The sequence below is a fragment of the Dipodomys ordii genome, unplaced genomic scaffold (genome assembly GCF_000151885.1).
Source record: "Dipodomys ordii isolate 6190 unplaced genomic scaffold, Dord_2.0 Scaffold8, whole genome shotgun sequence".
NCBI lineage: Eukaryota > Metazoa > Chordata > Mammalia > Rodentia > Heteromyidae > Dipodomys > Dipodomys ordii.
The window spans coordinates 18,797,584-18,825,030 of record NW_012267224.1 but is presented as its reverse complement, the minus strand read 5'-3'; the positions used below and the strand labels follow the sequence as shown (position 1 = coordinate 18,825,030).

General features: G+C 40.7%; 1 protein-coding gene across 2 annotated transcripts in view; it reads right to left on the bottom strand.

Annotated features, from left to right (window-relative positions):
* The window catches only part of Ube2k (ubiquitin-conjugating enzyme E2K), a 53,534-nt gene that overhangs the window by 2,543 nt on the left and 23,544 nt on the right, over positions 1 to 27,447 (bottom strand). Inside the window, exons 2-6 of one of the 2 annotated variants that reach the window (XM_013009049.1) lie at positions 24,272 to 24,365; positions 19,021 to 19,079; positions 6,626 to 6,708; positions 2,505 to 2,604; positions 45 to 173 (exon numbers count right to left, since the gene is read on the bottom strand). In XM_013009049.1, the coding sequence (XP_012864503.1) occupies positions 45 to 173; positions 2,505 to 2,604; positions 6,626 to 6,708; positions 19,021 to 19,079; positions 24,272 to 24,365 (465 nt within the window). The remainder of the gene's footprint in view (positions 1 to 44; positions 174 to 2,504; positions 2,605 to 6,625; positions 6,709 to 19,020; positions 19,080 to 24,271; positions 24,366 to 27,447) is intronic. The other variant, XM_013009051.1, reaches the window with a different exon arrangement.

Here is a 27,447-nt window from a genome sequence, read left to right as displayed (position 1 = left end):
AACGAGCCAAAGATTTACAGTAATAAGGTTCTACAAGTACTTACCCTATCGAAGCCCATAGCACATAAGTTTTCTATTTTTTTGGTGTATTCTGGACTAGAAACTGGTGCACCAGCATACACATGGGCCCAAAGCCGAGCTGTTTGTTTGAACATTTCAGGATTCTGTTTGTACTGTATGGAAGAGGGAAAAATTGGCATAATAGTTGTAATACTCAATATGGTAGCTCCATTTATAATTGTCTAATAAGCCTGCTTACCAAATAAAGTAAATTCACATTAAAGATGTGAGGTGTGGCTCAGACATAGTATGTGCTTACGAAGCACCAGGGCACTGGGTTCAATATGCAACACCCTCACATGTCAAAAAAAAAAAAAAAAGAATAAAATATAACTCACTTCCTAGTGCCTGCATTAAGGGGAATGTCATCCAAGATTTTGGTTGTGATAAAAGAAAATAAATTAATCTATTTGACTCTCTAAGCCAAAAACTAGTACTAAGTAATGTATCAAGATATATTTCAAAGCCGGGCGCCAGTGGCTCACGCCTGTAATCCTAGCTACTCAGGAGGCTGAGATCTGAGGATCGTGGTTCAAAGCCAGCCCGGGCAGGAAAGTTCATGAGATTCTAATCTCCAATAAACTGCTAAAAACCGGAAGGGGCGCTGTGGCTCAAGCGGTAGAGCGCTCGCCTTGAGCTGAAGAGCACAAGGACAGCACCCAAGCCCAGAGTTCAAGCCCCACGACTGACAAAAAATTAAAAAAAAAAATATATATATATATATATTTCAAGCTAGGTACCAGTGCCAGTGGCTCATGCCTGTAATCCTAGCTATTCAGGAGGCTGAGATCTGAGGATTATGGTTCTGAGCCAGCCTTGGCAGAAAAGTCTGTGAGATTCTTATCTCCAATAAACTATTCAGAAAAAGCTGAAAGTGGCACTGAGGCGCAACAGTGCTAACCTTGAGCTTAGGCTCAGGGACAGTGCCCAGGCCCTGGGTTCAAGGCCCGGAACTTGAAAAACACAAACACTATCATGAAAGTAGGAGGAACAAGTGGACGATGTACTGGGGAGGGACTATGATAATACATTGTATGAAACGTCAGCGTAACCTCTTACTTTGTAATGGGGAGGGACTGTGATAACACATTGTATGAAACGTCAGCGTAACCTCTTACTTTGTAATGGGGAGGGACTATGATAACACATTGTATGAAACGTCAGCGTAACCTCTTACTTTGTAATGGGGAGGGACTATGATAACACATTGTATGAAACGTCAGCGTAACCTCTTACTTTGTAATGGGGAGGGACTGTGATAATACGTTGTATGAAACGTCAGGGTAACCTCTTACTTTGTAAATTAATATATACTCATGTTTTTAAAGTGGGAGAAGGGAATCCTATTACAATAAAAATAATGTATTCAGTGGCTTCACCACAAAAACTAAGAGACAATACCCATGCCCTGAGTGAAAGTCTCAAGACCACCACAAAATTATCCAGGTTTGCAATGAATTCACAATAAGGAAATATGTAAAACTAGTTAACTATTTCACATACTAAAAGGAACCTTAAGTTAAACCTTAACCTGAGAGAAACTAAAAGGATAAACTGAAATCAAATTTGAGTTCAACTCTGAATTCAAATACGAATACATACATAAAATATGAAGTGATAATTCTATTTGCTATACAAATAGAACATATTACCAAATGTGTGTGTGAACATAATTTCCAGGGAAAGGAATATATAAATTAAATTAATATATTATAATATATAAATAATATATAATATATAAATTAAAACATTAAAGAATCAGTTTGCCAAGAGGAAAATATCATGTACCATGTCCCAAATTAAACTATAATATTAAAAATTATGCCCAGGCCCGGCGCTGGTGGCTCATGCCTGTAATCCTAGCTACTCAGGAGGCTGACATCTGAGGATCACGGTTCAAAGCCAGCCCAGGCAGGAAAGTCCGGGAAACTCTTATCTCCAATAAACCACCAGAAAACTGCAAGTGGCGCTGTAGTTCAAATGGTAGAATGCTCGCCTTAAGCTGAAGAGCTGAAGAACAGCGCCTAAGCCCAGAGTTAAAGGCCCACGACCAACCGGAAAAAAAAAAAAAGTATGCCTGGTGCAGTGGGACCTGCCTGTAATCCTAGTTATTCAAGAGGTTTAGATTTTGAGGATCAGAATTCAAAGCCAGCCCATACAGGAAATGTCCATGAGACTCTTATGGGTCGTGGATCTGTGGCTGAAAGTATGATAGCACCAGCCTTGAGCGGAAAGGCTCAGTAACAGCGCCCAGGCCCTGAGTTCCATTCCTATGATTGACAAAAATCAATACACCAATACTATTACTTCTAACAACATAATCTTACTAAAAAAGAAGAAACCCTTTCCAGACTTACTTTCAACAGAGAGTGTGCTCACATGTTAACATAGCAAGCCACTGATATACAGAACATACATGAGAAGTCTTTTGAAAGCAATCTTACCTGATTTGCTACTACAGCGTCTTGTGGATCATCCGGCTCTGCAGCTGCCAGCAGTGCTTGTAATGACAGTAATACAGTGCGGAGAGTCATTGCTGCTGCCCTACATTTCAAAATAGGGAAATAGCCCACTTTAAGATGACAAACACAGACTGGGAAGGTGGCTCAGTGGCAGAGTGCTTGCCTTACATTCATGAGGCCTTGGGTTCGATTCCTCAGCACCACATAAACAAAAAAAGCTGAAAGTGGTGCTGTGGCTCAAGTGGTAGAGCGCTAGCCTTGAGCTGAAGAGCTGAGGGACAGAGCTCAGGCCTAGGGTTCAATGCCCACAACCGACCAAAAAAAAAAGATGACAAACACAAAATGATGCATAACAACCTACTGGAGATAAAGTTATCTACATTAATTATGTAGCTAAGATACATATTTATATTTGATTGCCTTTTAGTTTTAAAAATTCAGTCTTTTAAGTAATAATGCCTCTTGGTACAACACACCTTACGAACAATAAATTTAATCCTCCAGAAAGAAATGTCATTACCTGACTTACATAACTGGAGGTCCTCTATATACATTTATAATAATATTTTTCAGTCATAGGGTTTAAACTCTGGGGGCCTGGGCGCTGTCCCTCAGCTTTTCAGCTCAAGGCTAGCACTCTACCACTTGAACCACAGCACCACTTCCGGTTTCTGGTGATTAATTGGAGATAAGAGTCTCACGGACTTCCCTGCCCAGGCTGGCTTTGAACCGTGATCCTCAGATCTCAGCCTCCTAACTAGCTAGGATTCCAGGCATAAGCCACCAAGGCCCAGACAATAATAATTTTTTAAAAGGTTTAAAAAAAAAGTCGTGTTTCATAAATAATTCAAATCATCCTATCTTGAAAAAGTCCTTTTTTTTCTTATTGTTGCTGTTAATTTTCTTGTCATTATCATTGATGACTACAAATAGTATCTACACACCAAGAATGGATTCTCATTTCTACAAAGTAAAGGAATGGGTAGAGGGCATGGCATGGCTCAGTTGGTAGAGCAACTGTCTAGTAATGAAAGAATCCAAGGGCATGATGGGTGTTGTATCTTTTTTGTCAGTCGTGGGGCTTGAACTCTGGGCGTGAGCGCTGTCCCTCAGCTCCTCAGCACAATGCTGGCTCTCTACCACTTGAGCCACAGCACCACTTCCAGTTTTCTGGAGATAACAGTCTCATGGAATTTCCTGCCTGGGCTGGATTTGAACCGTGATCCTCAGATCTCAGCCTCCTACTTTAAAGTAGCTAGGATTACAGGCATGAGCCACCAGCTCCCAGTTCCACAAGACTCTTATCTCCAATTAACCACCAGAAAATCAGAAGTGGTGCTGTGGCTCAAGTGGTAAACCGCTCACCTTGAGCTGATGAGCTCAGGGACAGCACCCAGGCCCAGAGTTCAAACCCCATGACCAGAAAAAAAAAAAATCAAAATGGAACAAAGGTCCAAATCTATAAGCTGAAACTAGAAGGAAACAAACAATGTAAACTAGAATCATTTGTTGAATATTTATATATTTTTTAAAAAAATTTTTTACTTTTACTTTTTGGTTAGTTGTGGGGCTTGACCTCTGGTCCTGGTCACTCTCCCTCAGTTCTTCAGCTCAAGGCGAAGGCTCTACGCTTGAGTCACAGAGCACCACTTCTGGTTTTCTGGTAGTTAATTGGAAATAAGAATCTCACTGATTTTCCTGACTCAGGTGGCTTTGAACCTGGATCCTAAGATCTCAGCCTCCTGAGTAGCTAGGCCTTCACGAGTGAGCCTGGCCTTGAATATGGTATTTAATGAGAAACAAGACTACAACTACATCAAAATAAAACCCATTTGAAATAAAGCAAGGTTCTGTTTGCTCATGCTTATAATCTCAGAGAGTCAACAGAATGAGATCTACCTTTAGTACATCAATACTGCTTAGATTATAATTAATAAATGTAAGTATTACTGCTGAAAATAGCCTAAATAAACCAAGTCGTAAATAGGGAGGTGACTGGCTATCTAGAGAAAAGGTTATATATAGTTTGGATCAATGGGTAGTAAACCTGCTGGTCAGATTTTTGGGAGTTTCCCCAACTGACTTGTAGACAAGGTACAGAAACTAGGAAAAAGAAAACGAGTATCATATGAGTTTCAGTGTAAGAAGCTGCAGTGATGAATTTGAGAATAGATTAGATAAGAAAGATTATGTAAAGAAACAGCAGTTTGGATTTTTTATTTGTCAGTACTGGGGCTTGAACTCAGGACCTAGACACTTGAGCTTCTCTGGCTCAAGGCTAGCATTCTTACCACTTGAGCCACACCACCACTCCCAGCTTTTTCTCTTTATGAGGAATCAAACCCAAGGCTTCTTCATGCATGCCAGGCAAGCACTCTACCACTAAGCAACATTCCCAGCTCATGGATTTTTGGGGGGTCAATACTAGGGCTTCAACATAGGGCCTGCGTGCTGTCCCTGAATTTTTCTGGCTCAAGGCTGACAGTCATTTAAGCTACAACTTCACTTCGGCTTTTTGTTCCTCAAAACTCAAGACTCCTGAGTAGCTAGGATTATAGGCATGAGACAAAACATGTATTTTGAAAAAGCTCTAGCTACATGGCTCAAGTGGTATAGTATCTAGTTGAGGTCAAGTTCAATCTCTAGTATCACAATTAATAATTTAAAAATTCCCATAGTAAAATATGACTTTGAGATTAGAAAGCCAGCTTAGACCTAATTAATAGTTTTTACCTTATTATCCTACCCCATTTCTTACAAAACTTACTCAATTTCAGAATATGCCAGAAACATAAAAGAAGTTCTTAATTCCCCTCATGCTTGTAACATAGTATACAGTTCATTTTCACAACTAAGGAAACAAAGAATTCAGCTAATTTGCTCATGACTACAGAACTCAACAAATGGAAGAACTAGGATTTGAATTTGAGGGGTTACAATGTAAGAACCTTATTAAAAGATGAAACCAGGCCAGAGCTCTGGAGGCTCACACCTGTAATCCTAGCTACTTAGCTGGCTGAGATCTAAGGATCACAGTTCCAAGCCAACTACAAAAGTGAAGGTGTAGGTAAAGTGGCAGAGAACTAACTTTGAGTAAAAAAGCTCAGGGAAATTGCGCAGGCCCTGAATTCAAGTCTCTGACTCAGTGGAAGGTGGGGGAAGAGATAACAGTGTCTCCGACTTTTCCGCTCAGGATGACTCTGAACTGTGATTCTCAGATTTCAGTCTCATGAGTCGCAAGGCTTAGAGGCGTGAGCCAAGAGTGCCCAGCAAACAAGAATTTTTTAAAAAGTAAAACTAGCACCAGTCATTATTCTAAAAGTGTCCATAAATTCAGGTAGAGATTATCTCAATTATAATACATGTTTGATGATGTACTTAAGATATATTAAGAAATGTTAGCCAAGAACTGGTGTAGCTCACACCTGTAATCCTAACTACTTAGAGGGGAGGGGGCACTGAGAAGCCAGCTTGGGCAGAAGAATCCATGGGAGTCTGGGAATGTGGCTTAGTGGTGGAATTATCATTGCCTAGCATGCAAAAAGCCCTGTGTTTAATTCCTCAATAACACATACACATAAAAAGCTAGAAGCTGTGGCTCAAGTGGTAGAGTTTTTAAATTATTGTGATACTAGAGCTTGAACTTGACCTCAACTAGATGCTATACCACTTGAACCATGTATCTAGAGCCTTTTCAAAATATATGTTTTGTCTCATGCCTATAATCCTAGCTACTCAGCAAAAAGGAGGAGCAAAAGTGGAGCTCTGGCTTAAGTGACTGTCAGCCTTGAGCCAGAAAATTTCAGGGACAGTGCCCAGGCCCTGAGTTCAAGCTCCAAGACGGGCAAAAAAGAAAATCCATGAAACTCTTATCTCCAATAAACTACCAAAAAGTCTGAAAGAAGCAGAGTTGTGGCACAAGTGGTAGAATGCTAGCCTGGAGGGGGAGGGGTGGGGAGGGGAGGGAAGGAGAAGGAATCTTATTACCCCCAAAAGATAAAATACAACTTTTCCTTATGTTTTGGTACAATTATACCTTTCATTTTCTTAAAACCTTGATATTCATATGAGAGAGGGAAGAAAATACTTTCAAAATCTCTTACCATTGGTCTTTCAGGATATCCAAACAAATAGCTCCTGTGACGGAACTAATATTAGGATGCCATATTTTAGTGATAAACCGGACCTAGAATAAAAATGACATTTGAACTTTTAAATAATAGAATAAACCAAGAAGTGACAGGCTAACTCTATGAAAACATTATGGAATAAAAACTAGTTCAACAAAAGGAAAAAAATTCTAAGAAAGATTTAAAAGGTGTGTGTGTGGGGAGGGGTTAAAGTGATAAAGCAGTAATAGAGGAAGTGATCCTGATCTAAGTATATTATATATATTTATGGAAAGACAATAAAGCCATTTAAATTGTACAACATATTTTAACATGTATTTTAAAGAAATAACTAGAAGACATGATTTTTAAATTAGTTTCAAAATCTGTCATCAAGCCAATTGCCAGTGGATCAAGGTCTAAAGCCAGCCAGGGTAATCAAACCTGAACAGACAAAGCTGGGAGGTTTTTTGTTTATTTGTTGTCAGTTGTGGGAATTCAACTCTGGGCCTGGGTGCTATCCTTGTGTTCTTCAGCTCAAGGCTAGCACTCTACCAATTGAGCCACAGCGCCACTTCCGGTTTTCTGGTAGTTAATTGGAGATAAGCGTCTCATGGACTTTCCTGCCCAGGCTTGGCTTTGAACCGCAATTCTCAGATCTCAACCTCCTGAGTAGCTAGGATTACATGCCACTGGTGCCCAGCTTTAATAATCTTACTAATTTCAATATGTCTGTTTCTCTCTCCACTGCCTATGGTCCTTTAATGGTCTCTCAAAACTGTTTTTCCCTTTATAGGGTTAATTACAACACTGGGGTTTGAAGTAGGTCTTCAAACTTAATACATCTCTAAGGAAAAAAAAAAAGATATCTCTAAGTTGAGCTATACCTCATACCCCATTTTGCCCACATTACTTTTTATTCAGGTGGGCCTGGAATAAAATCCTATTTATACTTATTGTTTTAGGCACTCCATCCAGATATTTAGTTTTTAGGGTCTCACAAACTTGCTTCTTTTTCTGGCTTTACACTGGCCTGGAGATCATCAAAATCTCAATCTTGCAGGTAGCAGGAGTGACAAGAGCATCAACATGCCCTGCTACTGGTTGAGTTGGGGGTCTTGTCAGGTTTTTTTTGCCTACACTCACTTCAAAATACCATCCTAAAGGCAAAGTTGGCTCAGTGGTAGAGTGCTTGGCCTTGCATGCATGAGGCCCTGGGTTCGATTCCTCAGCAACACATAAGCAGAAAAAGCCGGAAGTGACACTGTGACTGAGGTGGTAGGGTGCTAGCCTTGATCTGAAGAGCTGAGGGACAGCACCAAGGCCTAGAGTTCAGACCCCACAACTGACAAAAACAAAAAAACTATCCTGCTGATCTCTATACTTAAGTTACAATTACAGGTATGAACCACTTATGTGATGATTGTTGTTGTTTTGTCGGTCATGGGGCTTGAACTCTGGGCTTGGACACTGTCCCTCAGCTCTTCAGCTCAAAGCGAGAGCTCTACTGCTTGAGCCACAGCGCTACTTCTGGTTTTCTAGTGGTTTTATTGGAGATAAGAGTGTCACGGACTTTCCTGCCCGGGCTGGCTTTGAACCACAATCCTCAGATCTCAGCCTCCTGAGTAGCTAGGATTACAGACGTGAGCCACCGGCGCCCGGCTTGTTTTCTTGAGTCTCACTCTATGGCTTACAATGACAATGAAATTGGGATCCTCCTCCCTCTGCCTCTGCCTTCCAATGCTGAGATTACAGTTGTGCACCATCATCCTCAGCTCATTCTCTTTATGTCTACAATGTTGACTCCTTAACCTGAGACTAGCCTACATCTCTACTCCTCTCCACATACCGCTTTCTTCTTGTTTTCTGCCAGTGTCTTCATGCATGTTTCTCAATAATCTCTCTCACATTTCACTTTCCAGTAACCAATCACTTATTTTTATTTAAAACTTTTGTGCTGGTAAATGAAGACTTGAACTCAAGGCTCTAACATGGATCAGCTTTACTGATCAACGATGGCCTGCTACAACGTGACTCGGTCCTCTACTGTCAGCTTATTCCCACTTAATTAGAGATAAGTATCTCAAGGATTTGCCTTTTAGGCTGGCTTCAAACCAAGATCCTCAGATCTCAGCCTCCTGAGTAGCTAAGATTACAGGAGTAAAGTCACTGGTGCCTGGATAAACTTTGTTATTTTTAGTATGTGGTTAAACTTCAACACAAAAATATTTGTGCTGGTCCTGAGTGGCTCAAACCTTTGATCCTAGTTACTCAGGAGGCTGAGACATGAGGACTGTAGTCCAAAGCCAGCGAGGGCAGAAAAACATGAGACTCATCTCCAACTAACCACCAAAAAGCCAGAAGTAGAACTGTGGTTCAAATGGCACGGTATTGGCCTTAAGCAAAAAGCTAAAGGGCTTTTGAACTCAGCCCTGGCCCTAAGTTCAAGGCCAGTACTGGCACAACACAGGTGTACGCACTCATGCAGGAGCAAAAACAAACTCAAGTGTACACACTTGCTCAAACACACACATAATAATAAATGGCAAACTGTTATTAGTCAATTTGTTTCAAATAAAATGAAAGTCAAGAAAGAGAGTAACCATTTCCTCCTAACAAATGCTAAGCACGAGCCACACCCTGTAATGTTACCTATGCACTGAATTCAATTCAAAAAGACATTAATACCAATGAAATAACAGTATTCGCTAAGCTAAAACAAAGTGGCTTACTAGTCTTTTTCCTTCTTTGTTCTTCTCTGAACTTCTTTTGCTCATGGCTAGCGCTCTATCACTTTAGCCACAGCGCCACTTGCGCGAAATGGTTTAATATGCTGAACAAGACTAACAAACAAATTTAAATTACTACTAAACATGTCAGAAAGGTTATAATTTAGACAAGTGCTTCAGGACAAAATTATTTTGGGGGTCTGTATCTACAGTGCAGGGATTAAATACAGGGCCCCTTTCAAGAACTTTACCATTTAGCTACATCCCAAATCTGTGTATTGTTTTTAAGGAGGTTGGTTAACAGATTCCAAACTGGTTCCAGTTTGGAAGACCTTATGACTCCTGATCTTGCTTGAGCTGGTACTCTACCACTTGAAGGATGCCTGCAGACCAGAATTTTGCTGGTTATTTTCTGCCTAGGATCCCATCACACAGCAAATATCTAGGTCTCATTTTTCTGGGTAGTTAGTATTAAAGACATGGCTCTATATTTTGCTTTTCTTTTCATCTTTTCTTTTCTCCACCCCCACCCCCTGCCTGTTTTGGGGGTTCTGTCCCTGAGCTTCTTTTGCTCAAGGATAGCACTGTACACCTTGAGCAAAAGGAATGGAACTCTCCTTCTGGCTTTGTGGTAGTAAATTGGAGCCAAGAGTCTCACAGGCCGAGGTGCAGTGGCTCACACCTGTAATCCTAGCTACTCAGAAAGCTATTAGGATAGCGGTTATCTCCAGTTAAACACCCCCAAATGAGAAGCAGCACTGTGGTTCAAAGTGGTAGAGCACTAGCCTTGAGCGGGACTACCTCAGGGACATTGCCAAGGCTCTGAGTTCAAGCCCTACCACCACCACACACATGCAAAAAAAGTCTCATGTGCTTTCTTACCAAAGCTAGCTTTGAACTTCAATCCTCAGATCTCAGCTTCTGAAGTAGCTGGATTATAGGCATGAGCCACTGGTGCCTTTTTTTTTTCTTTGTAGGTCGTGGGGCCTGAACTCTGAGCCTGGGCACTGTCCCTCAGCAACTCAACTCAAGGCTGTCGCTCTACCACTTGAGCCACAGTGCCACTTCTGGCCTTTTCTACGTATGTGGTACTAAGGAATCAAACCCAGGGCCTCAGGCATGCAAGGCAAGCACTCTACCACTGAGCCACCTTCCCAGCCCATATATTTTGCTGTTTAAGGAAGAGTCTCCTATAGCCAATTCCCCCTGCCACCTACATACATATGCAAAATCAAGGAAACAAAACTAATAAAATCACTACACTAATTCTTATTTCTACAGGTAGAAGTAACTAGTTTGGGATTTAGAAATGAACAAAACTGCTTTTCATGACACTCAATTATCTACCAGTGAATCTAGTGGGCTGGCATGTTTGTTTGAAACAGGGTTTGCTATATAATCCAGTACACCTCAGCCTCAACTGCCACAACAGGCATTGTCAACAGGCCCAGCTTATATAAGCAGTTTTTGTGTGACCTACTTGATCCCTTCTTTTTTCTCTTTTCTGTCCATCATGGGGCTTGAACTCTGGGCTGGGCGCTGTCCCTGCGCTCTTCAGCTCAAGGCCAGTGCTCTACACTTAAGCCACCGCACCACTTCCAGTTTTCCAGTGGTTTATTGAAGAGTCTCACAGACTTTCCTGCCAGGGTTGGCTTTGAATCGTGATCCTCAGATCTCTGGCTCCTGCGTAGCTAGGATTACAGGCATGAGCCACAGGTACCCGACTCAATGCCTTCTTTTCTTTCCTTTCTTCTTACCTTCTCTCCCTCCCTCTTCCTCTTACTGTCTTTTATCATTGACTACCTATTTTCATGAGATTTCAATCTTATTCCTTAATCATGTCTTATATAAACAAATGGTCTGCACAAATAACCCTGAACACTGTCCCATTCATTAAACTCAACTTCTTTCTTTTTTTTTGTCGGTCGTGGGACTTGAACTCTGGGCCTGGGCGCTGTCCCTCAGCTCTTCAGCTCAAGGCAAGCGCTCTACCACTTGAGCTACAGCGCCACTTCTGGTTTTCTGGTGGTTTATTGGAGATAGGAGTCTCATGGTCTCTCCTGCCTGGGCTGGCTTTGAACCACGATCCTCAGATCTCAGCCTCCTGAGTAGCTAGGATTACAGGCGTGAGCCACCAGCGCCCGGCTAAACTCAACTTCTTTAACAAAAATGTAGAGCCGTACTTGTGTTCTATTGGATAAATTCCCAGCAGTGGGATTGCTGGGCCATAGGGTATTCTTTATTTATTTAAGGAACCTCCATACTTCTTTCCAGAGTTGTTGAACAAGCTCACATATTCCTACCAATAGTGTAATAAAGCTCTGGTTTGGCAAAAGCCTCATGAGCATTTGTGTTGTTCTACTGATAGTGGCCATTCTCTCTGGTATGAAGTGGAATCTCAGTGTGGTTTTCTTTTTTTCCTCTAGGGTTTGAAATCAGGGCCTGAGTACTGACCCTGAACCGCTCAAGGCTAGAACTCTACCACTCAAGCCACAGCATCTCTTCCCACTTTTTCACGGTAGGTTATTTGAAGAGTTTCATGGACTTTCTTGCCTGGGCTGGCTTCAAACTGTGATCCTCAGATCTCAGTCTCCTGAGTGGTTAGGATTATAGGTATGAGCCAATGGTACCTGGCTTCAGGGTTATTCCTTTCTGGCCAGAGATGAGCATTTTTCCTGTGTCTATTGGTCATTTTTTCTACTTTTTCTGAGAAGTCTCTCAAGTCATTAGTCCATTTATTAACTGGGTTGTTTCTTTGAGGGTTTAATTTTTGAGGATGTTTGTTTTGTCAGTTGTAGGGCTTGAACTCTGGGCCTGGGACTTGTCCCTGAACTCTTCAGCTCAAGGCTAGCACTCTACCATTTGGGCTACAGCACCACTTGCAGTTTTCTGGTGGTTAATTGGAGATAAGACTCTCAGACTTTCTTGCCCCGGCTGCTTTGAACCATGATCCTCAGATCTCAACCTCCTGACTAGCTAGGATTACAAGCGTGAGCCACTGACACCCCACCTTTCAGAATTTAATTTTCTGAGCTCCAAACATATTCTGGGTATTAGGCTCTTGTCTGATGTACAGCTAGCAAAAATCTTAAAACAGTATAGTCATCAGCCATCAGTATAATTATGTTCATTTCAGCACTATTCAGCAGAGCCAAAGTATGGGAAAAAAAACGTAGTATATATAACTATGGAAATTAACTCATCCACTAGAAAGGATTACTGTACCATGTGCAAAGAAATGGAAAGACTTGGAAAAAATTGTATTAAGTAATCTAGGCCCAGAGAAACAAAGATTGCATGGTTTCCCTCATTTGTAGTAGATGGAATGTACCGATATATAAGTAAACATGAAAGGTGGTATGCAAGTGATTACAATATAATTGTAATATAATTTATGGAGAGCACAAATAGTATTCTTTTTTAGAAAAATTTGATCAATGCCCAAACAAAATCAGCACCAGAAAATGGGTACATGCAAGGGGACCACAAGGAGAGGGTCAAGATGAATGAAGAGGGGAAGGGAGGGAGAGGGTTAAGAATTCATTGTAGGGCTGGAATGGGGCTCAGTGGTAGAGTACTTCCCTAGAATGCATGAAGCCCTGGGTTTGATTCCTCAGTACCACATAAACAGAAAAAGCCCGAAGTGGTACTTCAGGGACAGCGCCCAGGCCCAGAGTTCAAGACCTACTGACAACCGCCCCCCCAAAGGGGGGTGGGGGAATGGGAGCATTTAAGAGGGGTAAAAAAATGTTAAAAGGGGTGACACTGATCAAAATGTACGGTATTCATAAGCTACCTTATTATATGACCCTATTTTATACAATTACTTTATTTTTTAAAAAAGAAAAAAATGTAGAGGGGCTGGGAAAGTGGCTCTGTGGTAGAGCGCTTGCCTCACATGCATGAGGCCCTGGGCTCAATTCCTCAGCACCATATACACAAAAAAAGCTGGAAGTGGCGCTGTGGCTCAAGTGGTAGAGCGCTAGCCTTGAGCTGAAGAGCTGAGATCTGAGGATGAAGGTTCCAGGCCAGCTTGAGACTCTTAACTGAGGCAGGGGAGCAACGGCAGAATACCAAAACGGAATGAAAACGTTGAGCAAATGCAAGGCCCTGAGTTTAACTCTCAGTAGTGGCTTAAAAATACTAACAGTACAGTGATACTTTTAGTTACTTATTTAGAGTCATAGCTCAGATGTGACTACAAAACAGATATGATAATAGTTTATAGTATGCGGACATCTATTATAACAAATCAAGTCTCCATGTTTCCATATAAACTACCTGAAAACTTCAGAGCATCTCAGCGAGTACTATGAAGTAAACACAATCTTAACATTGTGTTTACAAGACTCTAAATATTATGAAACATCAATTAATGCTACAAAAAATCATATATACATATATGTATATATATATGTTTGTATATGTATATGTGTGTGCTCTAACAGACAAAATGGATCACACAATTTTTTTTTTTTTTGGTCGGCCGTGGGGCTTGAACTCTAGGCCTGGGCGCTGTCCCTCAGCTCTTCAGCTCAAGGCAAGCGCTCTACCACTTGAGCTACAGCATCACTTCCGGTTTTCTGGTGGTTATTGGAGATAGGAGTCTCAAGGTGTCTCCTGCCTGGGCTGGCTTTGAACCGCGATCCTCAGATCTCAGCCTCCTGAGTAGCTAGGATTACAGGCGTGAGCCACCAGCGCCCTGCTGGATCACACAATTCTTATCCATACAGTAAACTATCACTACTGTCAGCCTTCTTATCTCTTCCCACAGGATGTATTAAATTCTACAAACAGTTCTCCTATGGTCATGATAAATATGAACTTACATTTTCACCAGAACTTCCAGTTTCAAGAATGAAATTCAAAGATATTATTCAGTAATTTTTTTTAATTCTAAACTTTTTTTTTGCCAGTCCTGGGGCTTGAAACTCAAGAGCCTGGGCACTGTCCCTGAGCTTCCTTTGCTCAAGGCTAGCACTCTACCACTTGAGCCACAGCACTACTTTTTCTGTTTACTTGGTACTGAGGAATCAAACCCAGGGCTTCATGCGTGCTAGGCAAGCACTCTACAACTAAGCCACATCCCCAGCACCTAAACATGGTTTTAAATATGCATTCACACCGAGCATTGGTGGCTCACGCTTGTAATCCTAGCTACTCAGGAAGGTAAGATGTGAAGACCACAGTTCAGAGCCAGCTATGGATCATGTGCTGGACTTAAGCACAAAAGCCTGGGAATAAATAATGCTCAGGTCCTGAATTCAAGCCTCAGAAGCAGCGTACACGCAGCAGGCACACGCGTGCGCGTGCGTGTGCACACACGCACACACGCTTGCATGCAAAAACTGGATGTACATATTTTATCAAATTTCTCTACTTCAGCTGATTCAAACCTGTAATACCTTTGGTTACAAGTCAATCTTCTAGTATATAATTTATTACACAATAAACCAAATATTCAGTGGGCAGCAAGAGAGTGATAGTGTTTGCCTAGGAAACTCAAGTCCCTGAAATTTAATACCAATACTGTTAAAAAAAAGGGGGGGGGGCTTTCCTTCTCAGCTCTTTCCCAGCTCTCTGAGCTCTTTTTCCCAGCTCTCTCTCTTTCCCTGCTATCTTCCCCAGCTCTGTCTCTTTCCCACTTCTTTCCCAGCTCTTTCCCACTTCTTTTTTTTATTTGGTCTGGTCATGGGGCCTGAACTCTAGGCCTGGGTGCTGTCTCTCAGCTCTTTAGCTCAAGGTTAGCACTCTACCACTTGAGCCACAGCACCACTTCCGTCTTTTTTTTTTTCTTTCCCACTTCTTTTCCCAGCTCTCTCTCTTTGGTCTTTCCCAGGCCTTTAAAAAAAAAGGGGGTGGGTGGGAGAATACACTCTTTCCATGGAAAATAATAAATATAAGTATTTATATTACTTTCTCAAATTTCAGCTATATTAATAACAGTTGCCCTAACCCCTGGGGGAGACATACATCCTATGAGCTCTAGTAGATGCCTGAAATTGAAGATAGTATTATACATTATATACCATTTTTTCCCTGTAGAAACTCCTATAAGGAAGTTTGATTTATAAACATGGTAGAAGATAAATAATAACATTATTATATATACTTACATAGTAATGTAAGTACCTACATATACACTTATTACAATAGCAAGTTATATAAAATTTAAGAAGTATTAGGAAACATTTGCCTCTCCAATTTTTTATTTGGTGTTTTCAGATATGGTCTGACTACAAAAAGCAAAACTGGGGGCTGGGAAGTTGGTTCAGTGGTAGAGTGCTTGCCTTGCATGCATGGGCCCTGGGTTCAATTCCTCAGCACCACATAAGCAGAAAAAAGCTAGAAGTGGCGCTGTGGCTCAAGTGGTAAGGTGCTTGCTTTGAGCTGAATAGCTGAGGGACGGTGCCCAGGCTCAGAGTTCAGGCCCCACTACCGAGGGGGAAAAAAAGCAAAACTGCTAGTGGAGGGACCTGACTGTAATTATGTCAAAGTGCCTGACGGAGAGCCAGTACTTTAAGATTACTTTGGAGCTTGTATAGAGTATAGAGGCAATACATAAATGCATTACATAATTGACCCAATTTAAAGTGCAAGTTGTCAGGTGCCAGAGGATCACACCTGTAATCAAAGTTCCAAGTCTGATATGAAAAAAAGTTCATGAGATTATCTCCAATTAACTAACAAAAAGCCAGAAGTTGTGACTCAAGTGGTAGAGTGCCAGCCTTGAGCAAAAAAGCTAAGGGGAAGGGGCTGGGAAGGTGGCTCAGTGGTAGAGCACTTGCCTTGCATGCATGAGACCCTGGCTTTGATTCCTCAGCACCACATAAGCAAAAAGAAAAAAGCTTACATAAGTACCTATAACAGTGACATTCATGGAAAGTAGAATAGAGCTTTTTTTTGGGGGGGGGTGGAGGGGAGGGGTCGGTCATGGGGCTTGAACTCTGGGCCTGGGTGCTCTCCCTGAGTTCTTTAGATCAAGGCTAGCACTGTACCACTTGAGCCACAGTGGCACTTTTGGTTTTCTGGTGTTTAATTGGAGATAAGAGTCTCAAGGACTTTCCAGCCTTGGCTGGTTTTGAACTGTGATCCTCAGATTTCAGCAGATAGGCATGAGCTACCAGTGCCCAGCAAGGATAATGCTTTTATTAAAGCTTCAAGTAAGAATAATGGGGAGTTATTGTTTAATGGATAGTTTTAGTTTAAGAAGATGAAAAGGCTATGGAGATGGATGTGGGTAAAGGCTTCAGAAAAAATGTATATTTGTTAACCCATGTACCTAAAATGTCCTTAAGATTGTAAGTTTTTTGCTGAGTGCTGGTGGCTCACGCCTGTAATTCTAGCTACTCAGGAGGCTGAGATCTGAGGATCATGTTTCAAAGCCAACCCTGGCAGGAAAGTCCATGAGCCTCTTATCATCAATTAACTACCAGAAAACCGGAAGTGGAAGTGGCTCAAGTGGTAGAGCGCTTGCCTTGATGAAGAGCTTAGGGACAGTGTCCAGGCTCAGAGTTCAAGCCCCACGACAGACCCCCCCCCCAAAAAAAAGGTTATTAGTATTTTATCCTGTATATTTTATAACAACAGTTAATTTTTATCAGAAAATGAACATACACAATCAACAGAATAACAGACCCAGAAGTGGAACTGTGGCTCAAGTGGAAGAGTGCTCGCTTTGAGCTAAAGAGCTCAGGGACAGCACCCAGGCCCAACAACAACAAAAGCTATGCTGAAAATAATATAACTGGTATTATATAAATGATAGAGAAGGAACAGACAAGACACATTTTACAGGTTCAACTTTGTACACTGGTTCTTCACCAGACCTCAAAAGAAATCCAACATTTAAAAAGGGTTTGTAAGTTCATGTGAGACACCGGTGCAGGTAGCTAATGCCTATAGTCCTAGCTACTTAAGAGGCTACGATATGAAGACAGCAAAGTCCACAGCATAGTCAAAGAGACTGTGATCTCCAATTAACCACCAAATATACAGCAGGAAGTAGATCTGTGCTTCAAGTTTTCTTTTCTTTTTTTTTGGTGTGTGTCTTTCATGGGGCCTGAACTCTGGGCCTGGGCACTGTCCCTCAGCTCTTCAGCTCAAGGCTAGCACTCTACCACTTGTGCCTCAAGTTTTAAAGCATTATCCTTAACCAAAAAACCTAGGACCAACTCAAAAACGAAATACATAAAGTTCATGTGAAAACACGAAGGCAGAGAACAACAAACATCACCTACAAAGAACAAATATCTAGGTTGAAAGGGAGACCTCTATGTTCAGTAGAAATGATAGGTGAAGGTAAAGAAGAAAATGGAATTAAGGGCTGGGAAGATGGCTCAGTGGTAGAGCACTTGCCTTGCATGCCTGAGCCCCTGGGTTCCATTCCTCAGCACCATATAAGCAAAAAGAAAAAAGCCAGAAGTGGCGCTGTGGCTCAAGTGGTAGAGCGCTAGCCTTGAGCTGAAGAGCACAAGGACACAGCGCCCAGGCCCAGAGTTCAGGCCCCACAACCGGACCCCCACCCCCCCCCAAAAAAAAAGAAAATGAATTAAGTTGTGGAAGGCATTAAAGCAAAAAGTATTGGAGGGAAGGTAAAAAGAAAAAGAGGGAGGGGAGGGATGGAGTAGATCATCAAAACTACTTTTCAAGCAGGTAGTGGGGGGGGGGGGAGTGCGGCAGGAAGAAGGCTAGAGAGGGAAAGAGAGAAGGAAGGGGGAGGGCAAGCTGGAATCTGGAATCTGAGGTGCTCAGAAGGCTAAAATTTAAAGTCATGATTCAAAGTGAAACAACTCCAAATAACTTTTTTTTTTTTTTTGGTGGGTCATGGGGTTTGAACTCTGGGCCTGGGCCCTATCCCTGAACTCTTCAGCTCAAGGTTAGCGCTCTACCACTTGAGCCACAGCACCACTTCTGGTTTTCTGGTAGTTAACTGGAGATGAGAGTCTCACAGATTTTCCTGCCCAGCCAGACTGGCTCTGAACCCAATCCTCAGATCTCAGCCCCCCCAAAAAAAAAGAAGAAAGAAAGAAAGAAAGTAGGCAAGTGTTTTACCACTGACCTACATCTCTAGCCTTCAAATAATTTATGAAGAAAAATCAACACACTCTTCTCCTTAAAACAAATATTTTTTGAGGAAAGAATCCATCTCAAACTGTTAACACTCAAGTTTTTGTGGGTTTTTGTCAGTTGTGGGGCTTGAACTCTGGGCCTAGGTGCTGTCCCTCTACCACTTGAGCCACAGTGCCACTTCTGGTTTTCTGATGGTTAACTGGAGATAAGAGCCTCATGGACTTTCCTGCCTGGTCTGGCTTTGAACCAAGATCCTCAGATCTCAGCTTCCTTAGTAGCTAGAATTATAGGCATGAGCCACCAGGGCTCAGCAACACTCTTAATTAAGTGTCTGAGTCTTTTTCAGATGCACATTACTTTCCAATACAAAGTCATTACAGGTTGCCTTGGAGTAAGCTTCCTTTTCATTATGATTTCAGAAGCAAGCCCTTTGTCACTGACTGGAAAACTTGTCCACATTAAATTTATTCACAGTTGTAAACAATTCTTAAAAGCTGCAAAAGTTAAGAAGCTCTAAAGTATGTATTAGATAAGTCAAGAAATATATCATGTCTTAAAAGTTCATGCACAAAAATAGGGTTACAATACCTTTGGGGGATTAAATGGGTATGTTTCTGGTATTTTTATCTCTAGTTGGTATCTTCCTCCTAAAAAATGGTAAGAACAAATAATGTTGCTCAACTCAAACATGAAATCAAATATATTGATAATTCTTCAAATATCTTTTTACATATTCAATTACAAGTTAATTTTAAAAGTAAACTCAAAAAATATCTAAAGCATTATTGTCCATCTAAAATATACATATAACTCGTTAATGAATAAATCACAGGGTTATTCATGAAGACATCAAAGCTACAATCAAATGCCACGTATCTCATTAAGACAACTAGTGGAATAGAGGTTCCATTTTTTTATCAAGTCCACGCTGTTTTAAGTTGCTAAATAAGAGAAGAAAAAATAGACGAAGAAATAAAAAGCAGATATAAAGGGATAGGTATCATACAAAGGAGTCACGTAATGCTAAAACTAAGAACAACAACAACAATTTATTTTTGCTAGTTCTCTATCATGTTAAAAAAAAAAAGCCCTAATCTTTCAACATATGTATGTCCTAAGTTATCTTTAATACAATTTGTTAAACATGTAAAAACAAAATCCAAGAATGAAAAAAGAGACAGGCATAAAATCACTGAATTAGCTGGGCAATCCTAGATATTTAAGGAGGCCGAAATATAAGGATTTCACTGTGAAGCCTGCCCAGAAAGGTCTGTGCAAATCTTAACTTCAATTAACTACCAGAAAGGTGAAAATGGAGCTGTTCAAATGGTAGGACATTACCCTTGAGCAGAAAAAGCTAAGGAACAGGACATAGGCTATGAGCGCACACCCCACATAGAATAATATGAAAGTAAAACTAGGGGCTGAGAAGGTGGCTCAGTGGTAGAGGCCCTGGCTTCGATTCCTCAGCACCACATAAGCAGAAAAAGCCAGAAGTGGCGCTGTGGCACAAGTGGTAGAGTGCTAGCCTTGAGCTAAAGAGCTGAGGGACAGCACCCAGGCCCCACAACCAGCCAAAAAATAAAACAAAACAGAAATTAATTTTTCCTTTCTCGACAAAGTGTACACAAAATGCAAACCTTTACAAAATAGACTTAACCAGTAAAACTGTATATAAAGAGAAAACAATAATACATTTGTTTTGAAATTCTCTACAGCAACCAACCAGGTATTTATAAAAAGCCTATCCAGCTTCTGGTAACTTGACTATTAAAGGGAAAGATAACTTGCTTCTTAGAAAACGCAAGGAAAGAAGCTCTACACTGGATGGGAGGCTGCATTAGAGTACTAACTCTAAGAAACCTTTCAATTCTAAGACTTTACGACCCATTAACAAAATGTTCCCTCTTATAAAACTGCAGAAAATGAATGCTTTATTCTTAAAAGTAAATGAGTAAAGTAAATAAATACTTCATATTTGTTAAAAGTAAATATGAAGGCAAAGCACTGGTGGCTCAGACCTGTAATCGTAGCTACTCAGGAGGCTGAGATCTGAAGATCACGGTTCAAAGCCAGCTCAGGCAGGAAACTCTGTGACTCTTATCTCCAGTACACTACTCCAAAAACTGGAAGTGGCACTGTGGCTCAAGTGGTAGAGTGCTCGCCTTGAGCTGAAGGCTGAGGGATAGTGCCCAGGCCCAGAGTTCAAGCCCCATGACAGGAAAACAAAAACAAAAACAGAAGTGGCACTGTGGCTCAAGTGGTAGAGCAAAAGAAGCTCAGGGTCAGTTTCCAGACCCAGAGTTCAAGCCCCAGTACAAGCAAAAAAAAAAAAAAAAAAAGTAAATACTGGGAGGGAACACAAAAGTGCAATGCCCGAAGTCTCTGATCATATAAAATATTTATCAAAATAAAAAAGAAGGGGACCGGGAAGGTGGCTCAGTGGCAGAACGCTTGCCTTGCATGCCGGAGGCCCTGGGTTCAATTCCTCAGCACCACATAAGCAAAAAGAAAAAAGCCGGAGGTGGCGCTGTGGCTCAAGTGGTAAGAGTGCTAGCCTTGAGCTGAAGAGCTGAGGGACAGCGCCCAGGCCCAGAGTTCAGGCCCCATGACCGGACCCAAAGAAAATAAAAAAGAAGGTAACTACTGCTGGGCATCAGTGGCTCAAATCTATAATCTTAGCTATTTAGGAGACTGAGAATCTAAGGATTGAAGTACAAAGCCAATCCAGGTAAGAAAGTCTGTGATACTCTTACCTCCAATTAACCATCAAAAAGCCAGAAGTGGAACCACACACACACACACACACACACACAATTTATAAGTGTATATGTTCATACATATACGTATATATTTAATAAACACTTAAGAGTAGAGGTATAGACAATAAAAGTTTAATAAAGCTTTCACTACAGAATATTTACCCTTTGAGGAATAATTAGGATAATTAAGGAATTTTTATGATTATATTCAATAGCCTTCACTATTGAATATCTCTTTCAGAATACATGGTAGGGCTGGGGGTCAGGAGCTAGGGGGAATACATATAGGCTGGAAGTGGAGCTGTGGCTCAACTTGTAGAGTGTGCCTTGAGCACAAAAGCTCAGATACAGCAGGCCATGAGTTCAAGCCCCAGCATTACCACAAGGGGGGGGAGGGGGAGAATACATGTGGAGGTCTGTCTTTTTCTAATGAGGCCCAGGCTAACCTTAAACCCCTGGGGTTCAAATTCTCCTTGTCAAACATTCCCCCAAATAGCAAGAACTACAATCAACATGCCCTTATGTTCAGTTTTAAGAATAGGTTCCCAGGCTGAATGAAGTAGGTAAACTTGGGACAGTAGCAGAGCACTTATCTAACACAGGACCCCGAGTCTGATACCTAACACCAATGAATAAATGAATGGCTTCCAATATTAGAAATTCCTAAACTCTGCAGGCAGTGGTAGCTCACACCTGTAATCTTAGCTAGCCAGAGCTCTGAGGATGGTAGATTGAGACCAGCCTGGACAGAAAAGTCTGTGAGACTTGTATCTCCAACCAGCAAAAAATCAAATTGAATGTGTGATTTAAGTGATAAAACACTAGCCTTAAGCAAAAAAAGCAAAGGACAGTGTGCAGTTTCGAAGTTCAAGCCCTAGGATCAGCATATGAAAAAAAATTTTTTTTCCTAGCCCTCTATAATCCTACCTACTCAGAAGGCTAAAATCTGAAGATCTTAGTTTGAAGCCAGCTGGGTAGGAAGTTCATGAATCTCATCTCCAATTAAGCACCAAAACAGCTAGAAATAAGAGCTGTGCCTCAAGTAATAGAGTGCTGGCTTTGAGCAAAAACAAGTTCAGGGACAGTGCCTGGGATGAGTTCAAACCCAAGGACAGGAACAAAAAAAGAAAGAAGGGGAGGGGAGGAGGAAAGAAGGAAGAAAAGAGAGAAAGAGAAAGAAGAATAAGAAAAACAAAAACATAGCCAGACACCAGTGGCTCACATCTGCAATCCAGGAGGCCGAGATATGATGATAATGGTTCAAAGCCAGCCCAGAGAGGAAAATCCACGAGATTTGCTCATCTCAGAAAACTACTCAGAAAAGGCTGGAAGTAGTGCTATGGCTCAAATGGTAGAGCACTAGCCTTGAATGCAAAGAGACTCAGGGACAGTACCCAGGCCCAGAGTTCAAGCCTCAGGACTGGCACCAAAAAAAAAAAAAAAAATGATTTCACGGGGCTGTGAGGCCCTGGGTTTGATTCCTCAGCACCACATAAGCAAAAAGAAAAAAGCCGGAAGTGGCGCTGTGGCTCAAGTGGTAGACCGCTAGCCTTGAGCTGAAGAGCTGAGGGACAGCGCCCAGGCCCAGAGTTCAGGCCCCACAACCGGACCCCCCCCCCAAAAAAAATGATTTCTTTGGTAAAAATTATGTTGGAATTATGGAGACCTTAGAATGTGGCTTAGTGGCTGGCAGAGTATTTGCCTAACATGCATAAAGCCCTGGGTTTATTCCTCAGTACCACATAAACAGAACAAGTTAGAAGTGGCCCTGAGGCTCACATGGTATAGCCTTAAGCTGAAGAAGCTCCGGGGCAGTGCCCAGGCCCTGAGTTCTAACCCTAAGACTGGGGATAAAAAGAAAAAAAAAATTACCGAAATCAGGGCTGGGAATGTGTCTTAGTGGTAGAGTGCTTGCCTAGCATGAATGAAGCCCTGGGTTTGATTCCTTAGTACCACATAAAAAAGCCAGAAGTGGTGCTGTGGTTCAAGTGATAAGAGTGCTAGCCTTGAACAAGAGAAGCTCAGGGACAGTGCACCCAGGTGGGTTCAAGTCCCAGGACTGGCCAAAACAAAAAAAACCACCCACATTCAAAGTAGTCTACCCACATTCAAAGTGGTCATAAATACCCAGGAGCGCTAAACTTCAGTCAATCCTGATTTACATAAAAACAGAAAACGATTAAAAGCATAGGCCTTGAAGTCAAAGGTTATTAGTCAAATCCTAGCTCTGTCACTTCAACGTCCCAACCTTAGGCAAATTATTTAATTTCTATGAAGTTAAGTTGCTTCATCTATAACTGTACTTACCTCAAAACTTATTGTAAAAACTGAGCAAGAAAATGAATATAAGGCTTGTGCAAGTAAGAGCTACCACATATTTTGCTATATGCTTTCTATTAAGAAAATGTTTGTATACGTATATGCAAGGAATTTTTGTTTACCTATAACACAAAATTTACAATATTTATGAAGCTTTGCCTAATAAATTAAATGAAGATAAAGTTGCTTCCTGTAACCAATTCCATAGTTTAAAGTAGCTAGAAACTCAATTTGTGAAAATGAAATTCAGCAGATTACTTCCTTTTCTATACATCTTAAAATGACCACTTAAAACTTTCTTAAATAAAGTATTTAGGCTACACCTGTGTGAATATATTAGCAAATGAAATGCTACATGACAAACAAGGGAGAGGTGCTTCTAAAATAAAAGCATTAGTCAAATTTAAGGCAAGATTGGTTATAAATACCATATGAAGGTAACTGAATCTACAGTCTATTAAAATTAAGAGACAACATTCTATGTTTTGTATTATTAAATTTTAACCTATATGACATGACCTGTAACTTGGTTCTACTAAATCTATTTTGGGGAAAGAAAATATAATAGCTAAAATTCAGTAAGAAAAATTAGTTCAGTCTAGGTGTCCTAATGTATTCGTTTTTAAAAACTACAGTACATTCTAAGCCAAATGAAGTCATCTTTCATGTATTTTATAGATGTTCAAGATTATTTTGATTTGATGTTTTAGATAATTTCTAATACGCACAATATTTTGATACAGAAAAAAAGTACTTGCCTTCATATGGTGTGTCTGGAGGTCCTGCTATTTCTCCTCTTAATTCTGTAAAATTCTCATCTACAAGATCTACTTTAATTTGATTTTTGCTCGTCTTAAAAATAAACAGAAAATAAATGTTAGTTATATCAACAAGAAAAAAAGCTTGTTTTAAAATATCTATAAAAAATTTGAAACCCCTTTTTCATGTTTTTTTATCTGCTGTACTAAAATTAAATTAGCCAAGTTTTATTATTTAAAATTAAAAAGAAATTTTAGCTTTGATTTTTTTTCATAAAAGAATCCCACTTTGAACAACACTACAATAGTTTGTTGGCTCTACAGAAAAATTTGATTTTTAAAGAAATTTTTCTGGTTCTGGGGTTTGAACTTAGTGCCTCACACTAGCATAGGCAGGCAACTCAACACTTGAGATGCCTTCAGCCAAACTTTACCAGACTGTTAATAGAGAAATAGTAGAGAACTTATTTTATGTTTGACTCTATGTATATTAGATGCAAAGTAATAGATATACTCCAGTGAAGCTGGCCATTAAAATACTTTATCACCAGACTCTTTGGAGTTCTGTCCACACCATCAGGAAAATTTAGTTATTAAAAAACCACTTAGCAGCTAGGCCTGCGGGGCTTCCAAGTCTGTCAGACTCTGATCTCCACTTAACCACCAGAAAACTGGAAGTAGAGCTGTAGCTCAAAGTTGTAGAGCACTAGCCTTGAGTACAAAAGCTCAGGGACAGAGCCCAAGGTTCAAGGATCACGACCAACCAAAAAAAGCCACTTAGGGCAAGACATAGAGGTTCTCAGAAAATCATGGTATGAGGCCAGTTCTTGAAGTGCATGGATTTTCAACAAAGGACTAGACACAGTAGTATATGCTTGTCATCCCTAGAAACGGGAGATACAATTACAGCCCAGGCCACACAGACATAAATGAAGATCATACCTCAAAAATAACCAACATAATTTATATGTTATTGGGAGGATAAGGGGAAGCACAGAAATGGAGGGACAAAAGCTGAACAAATGCACAAGTGATACCCAGTAGACACTATGTTGAAAATGAATTATACAACTTGTGGGTGGGGACAGGAGGGAAAAACTGGGAGAGCAAGAGAAGGGGTGAAATTGTCCAAAAAGAAATGTACTCTTTACTTGACTCATGTAACTGTAATCTCTCTGCACATCAACTTTATAATAATAATTTTAACTACCATAAAACCAAAAGTGGTATTGTGGCCCAAAAAGTGGCAGATTGTTAGTCTTGTGCAAAAGAGCTCAGGGACAACACCTGGGTCTCGAGTTCAAGCCTCACAACCAAAATATTTTTTAAAAAAAGTAAAAAGACTTTGTCCACTGCATATAAAAATAAAAATATTAAGATTTCTAAATAAAATAATTATTAGATCTTGCATATCTTCATCAATGCTTTCAAAGATCTCTACAGCTACCATAATCTCCACTGTAAATTGAAAGTAAATAGTACTAAAATGTTAAGAGTACTACAAGATCTCTTTTGGGAAAGAGACAACAATGAAGATTAGAAAGGCTGCTTTCTGGCATTATCCCAATTCTATGGTTAGTAAAATGCTAAACTATTTTAATCCGTCTGTCCTTATTTCTGCCCACATATCATCACCAAATACAACGTTCCCTCCACTGAAAAACCACCCTTTGTGTACATATAAAAAGTTTACAGAAAAAAGCTAGCTTATTCTTATAATCCTAGTTACTCAGAAGGCTGAGATTTGAGGATCCCAGTGCAAAGCCAGCCAGGACAGGAAAGGCCATAGGACTCTTACTTCCAATTAGCCACCTGAGAACCATAAGTGGAGTAGGAGTACTAAAGAGAGACCACTAGCCTTGAGAAAACAAAAGAAAAACAAAAAAAAACCTAGCAGCTCAGGACAGCCTCAGGCCCTGTGTTTAAGCTTCAAAACTGACAAAAAAAAAAAAAAGTCAGCTCAAGAAAGTACTACCATCATGATGAATGATATTATAAACACATGCTATAAATTGTCTACAGTAGAGCCTCTAATACTAAAAAGAAAAAGAAAAATCAAGTTAAATATAGGGTGGTTCTGCACAGCTCAATTTTTGATCAAGTAGCAATTATCCTTTCACCTATTTTGATTTAACAAGTATTTGCAATGTAAAACAAATACCTCTACTGACAAAACCTAGCATAAAGTCTCAGAAACTAAGTCATGGAAAATGGAAAAGGTGAGTTTTAGAAAAGGTACAGCCTGTGGAACCAAACAGATGTGAGCTGAATTCTCTTTCTGTCACTTGCTTATATTATTAACCCAGCTATGCCACCTAACATCAAGATCTCAAGTTTATTACTATGTGAGTAACTGTCTCAAAATTAAATGTCTCTTAAACAGAAGTTGATTACCCACTGCATTATCAATGTAATTTTTTTATTGTGAAAATACCATACACAGGGGTTACAATTACATGGGCAAGATAATGTCAATGTAAAAAAAAATTTTTTTTTTGGGGGGGGGTTCTGGTCGTGGGCCTGAACTCTGGGCCTGGGCACTGTCCTTCAGCTCTTCAGCTCAAGGCTAGCACTCTACCACTTGAGCCATACAGTGCCACTTACAGCTCTTTTTTTTCTGCTTATGTGGTGCTGAGGAATCAAACCCAGGACCTCATGCATGCAAGGCAAGTGCTCTACCACTGAGCCACCTTCCCAGCCCTCAATGCAAATTTTTAAAAAACATTTCAAAGCTGTATTTTATCAAATTTATTTCTTATTTTCTTGATATAAATAAGTAACAATGTGTTATTCATTTTAATGATTTTAATAACCAAATAGGCTTTTGGGGAAAGCCTTGAACAACTGTGCTATTGTGGCATTACAATTTTTATTCTTTTTTTGTCGGTCGTGGGGCTTGAACTCTGGGCCTGGGCGCTGTCCCTCAGCTCTTCAGCTCAAAGCGAGCGCTCTACCACTTGAGCTACAGCGCCACTTCCGGTTTTCTGGTGGTTTATTGGAGATAGGAGTCTCACGGTCTCTCCTGCCCGGGCTGGCTTTGAACCGCGATCCTCAGATCTCAGCCTCCTGAGTAGCTAGGATTACAGGCGTGAGCCCCCAGCGCCCGGCTTTTTTTTTTTTTTTTTTGCCAGTCCTGGGAGTTAAACTCTGGGCCTGGGCTGTCCCTGAGCCTCTTT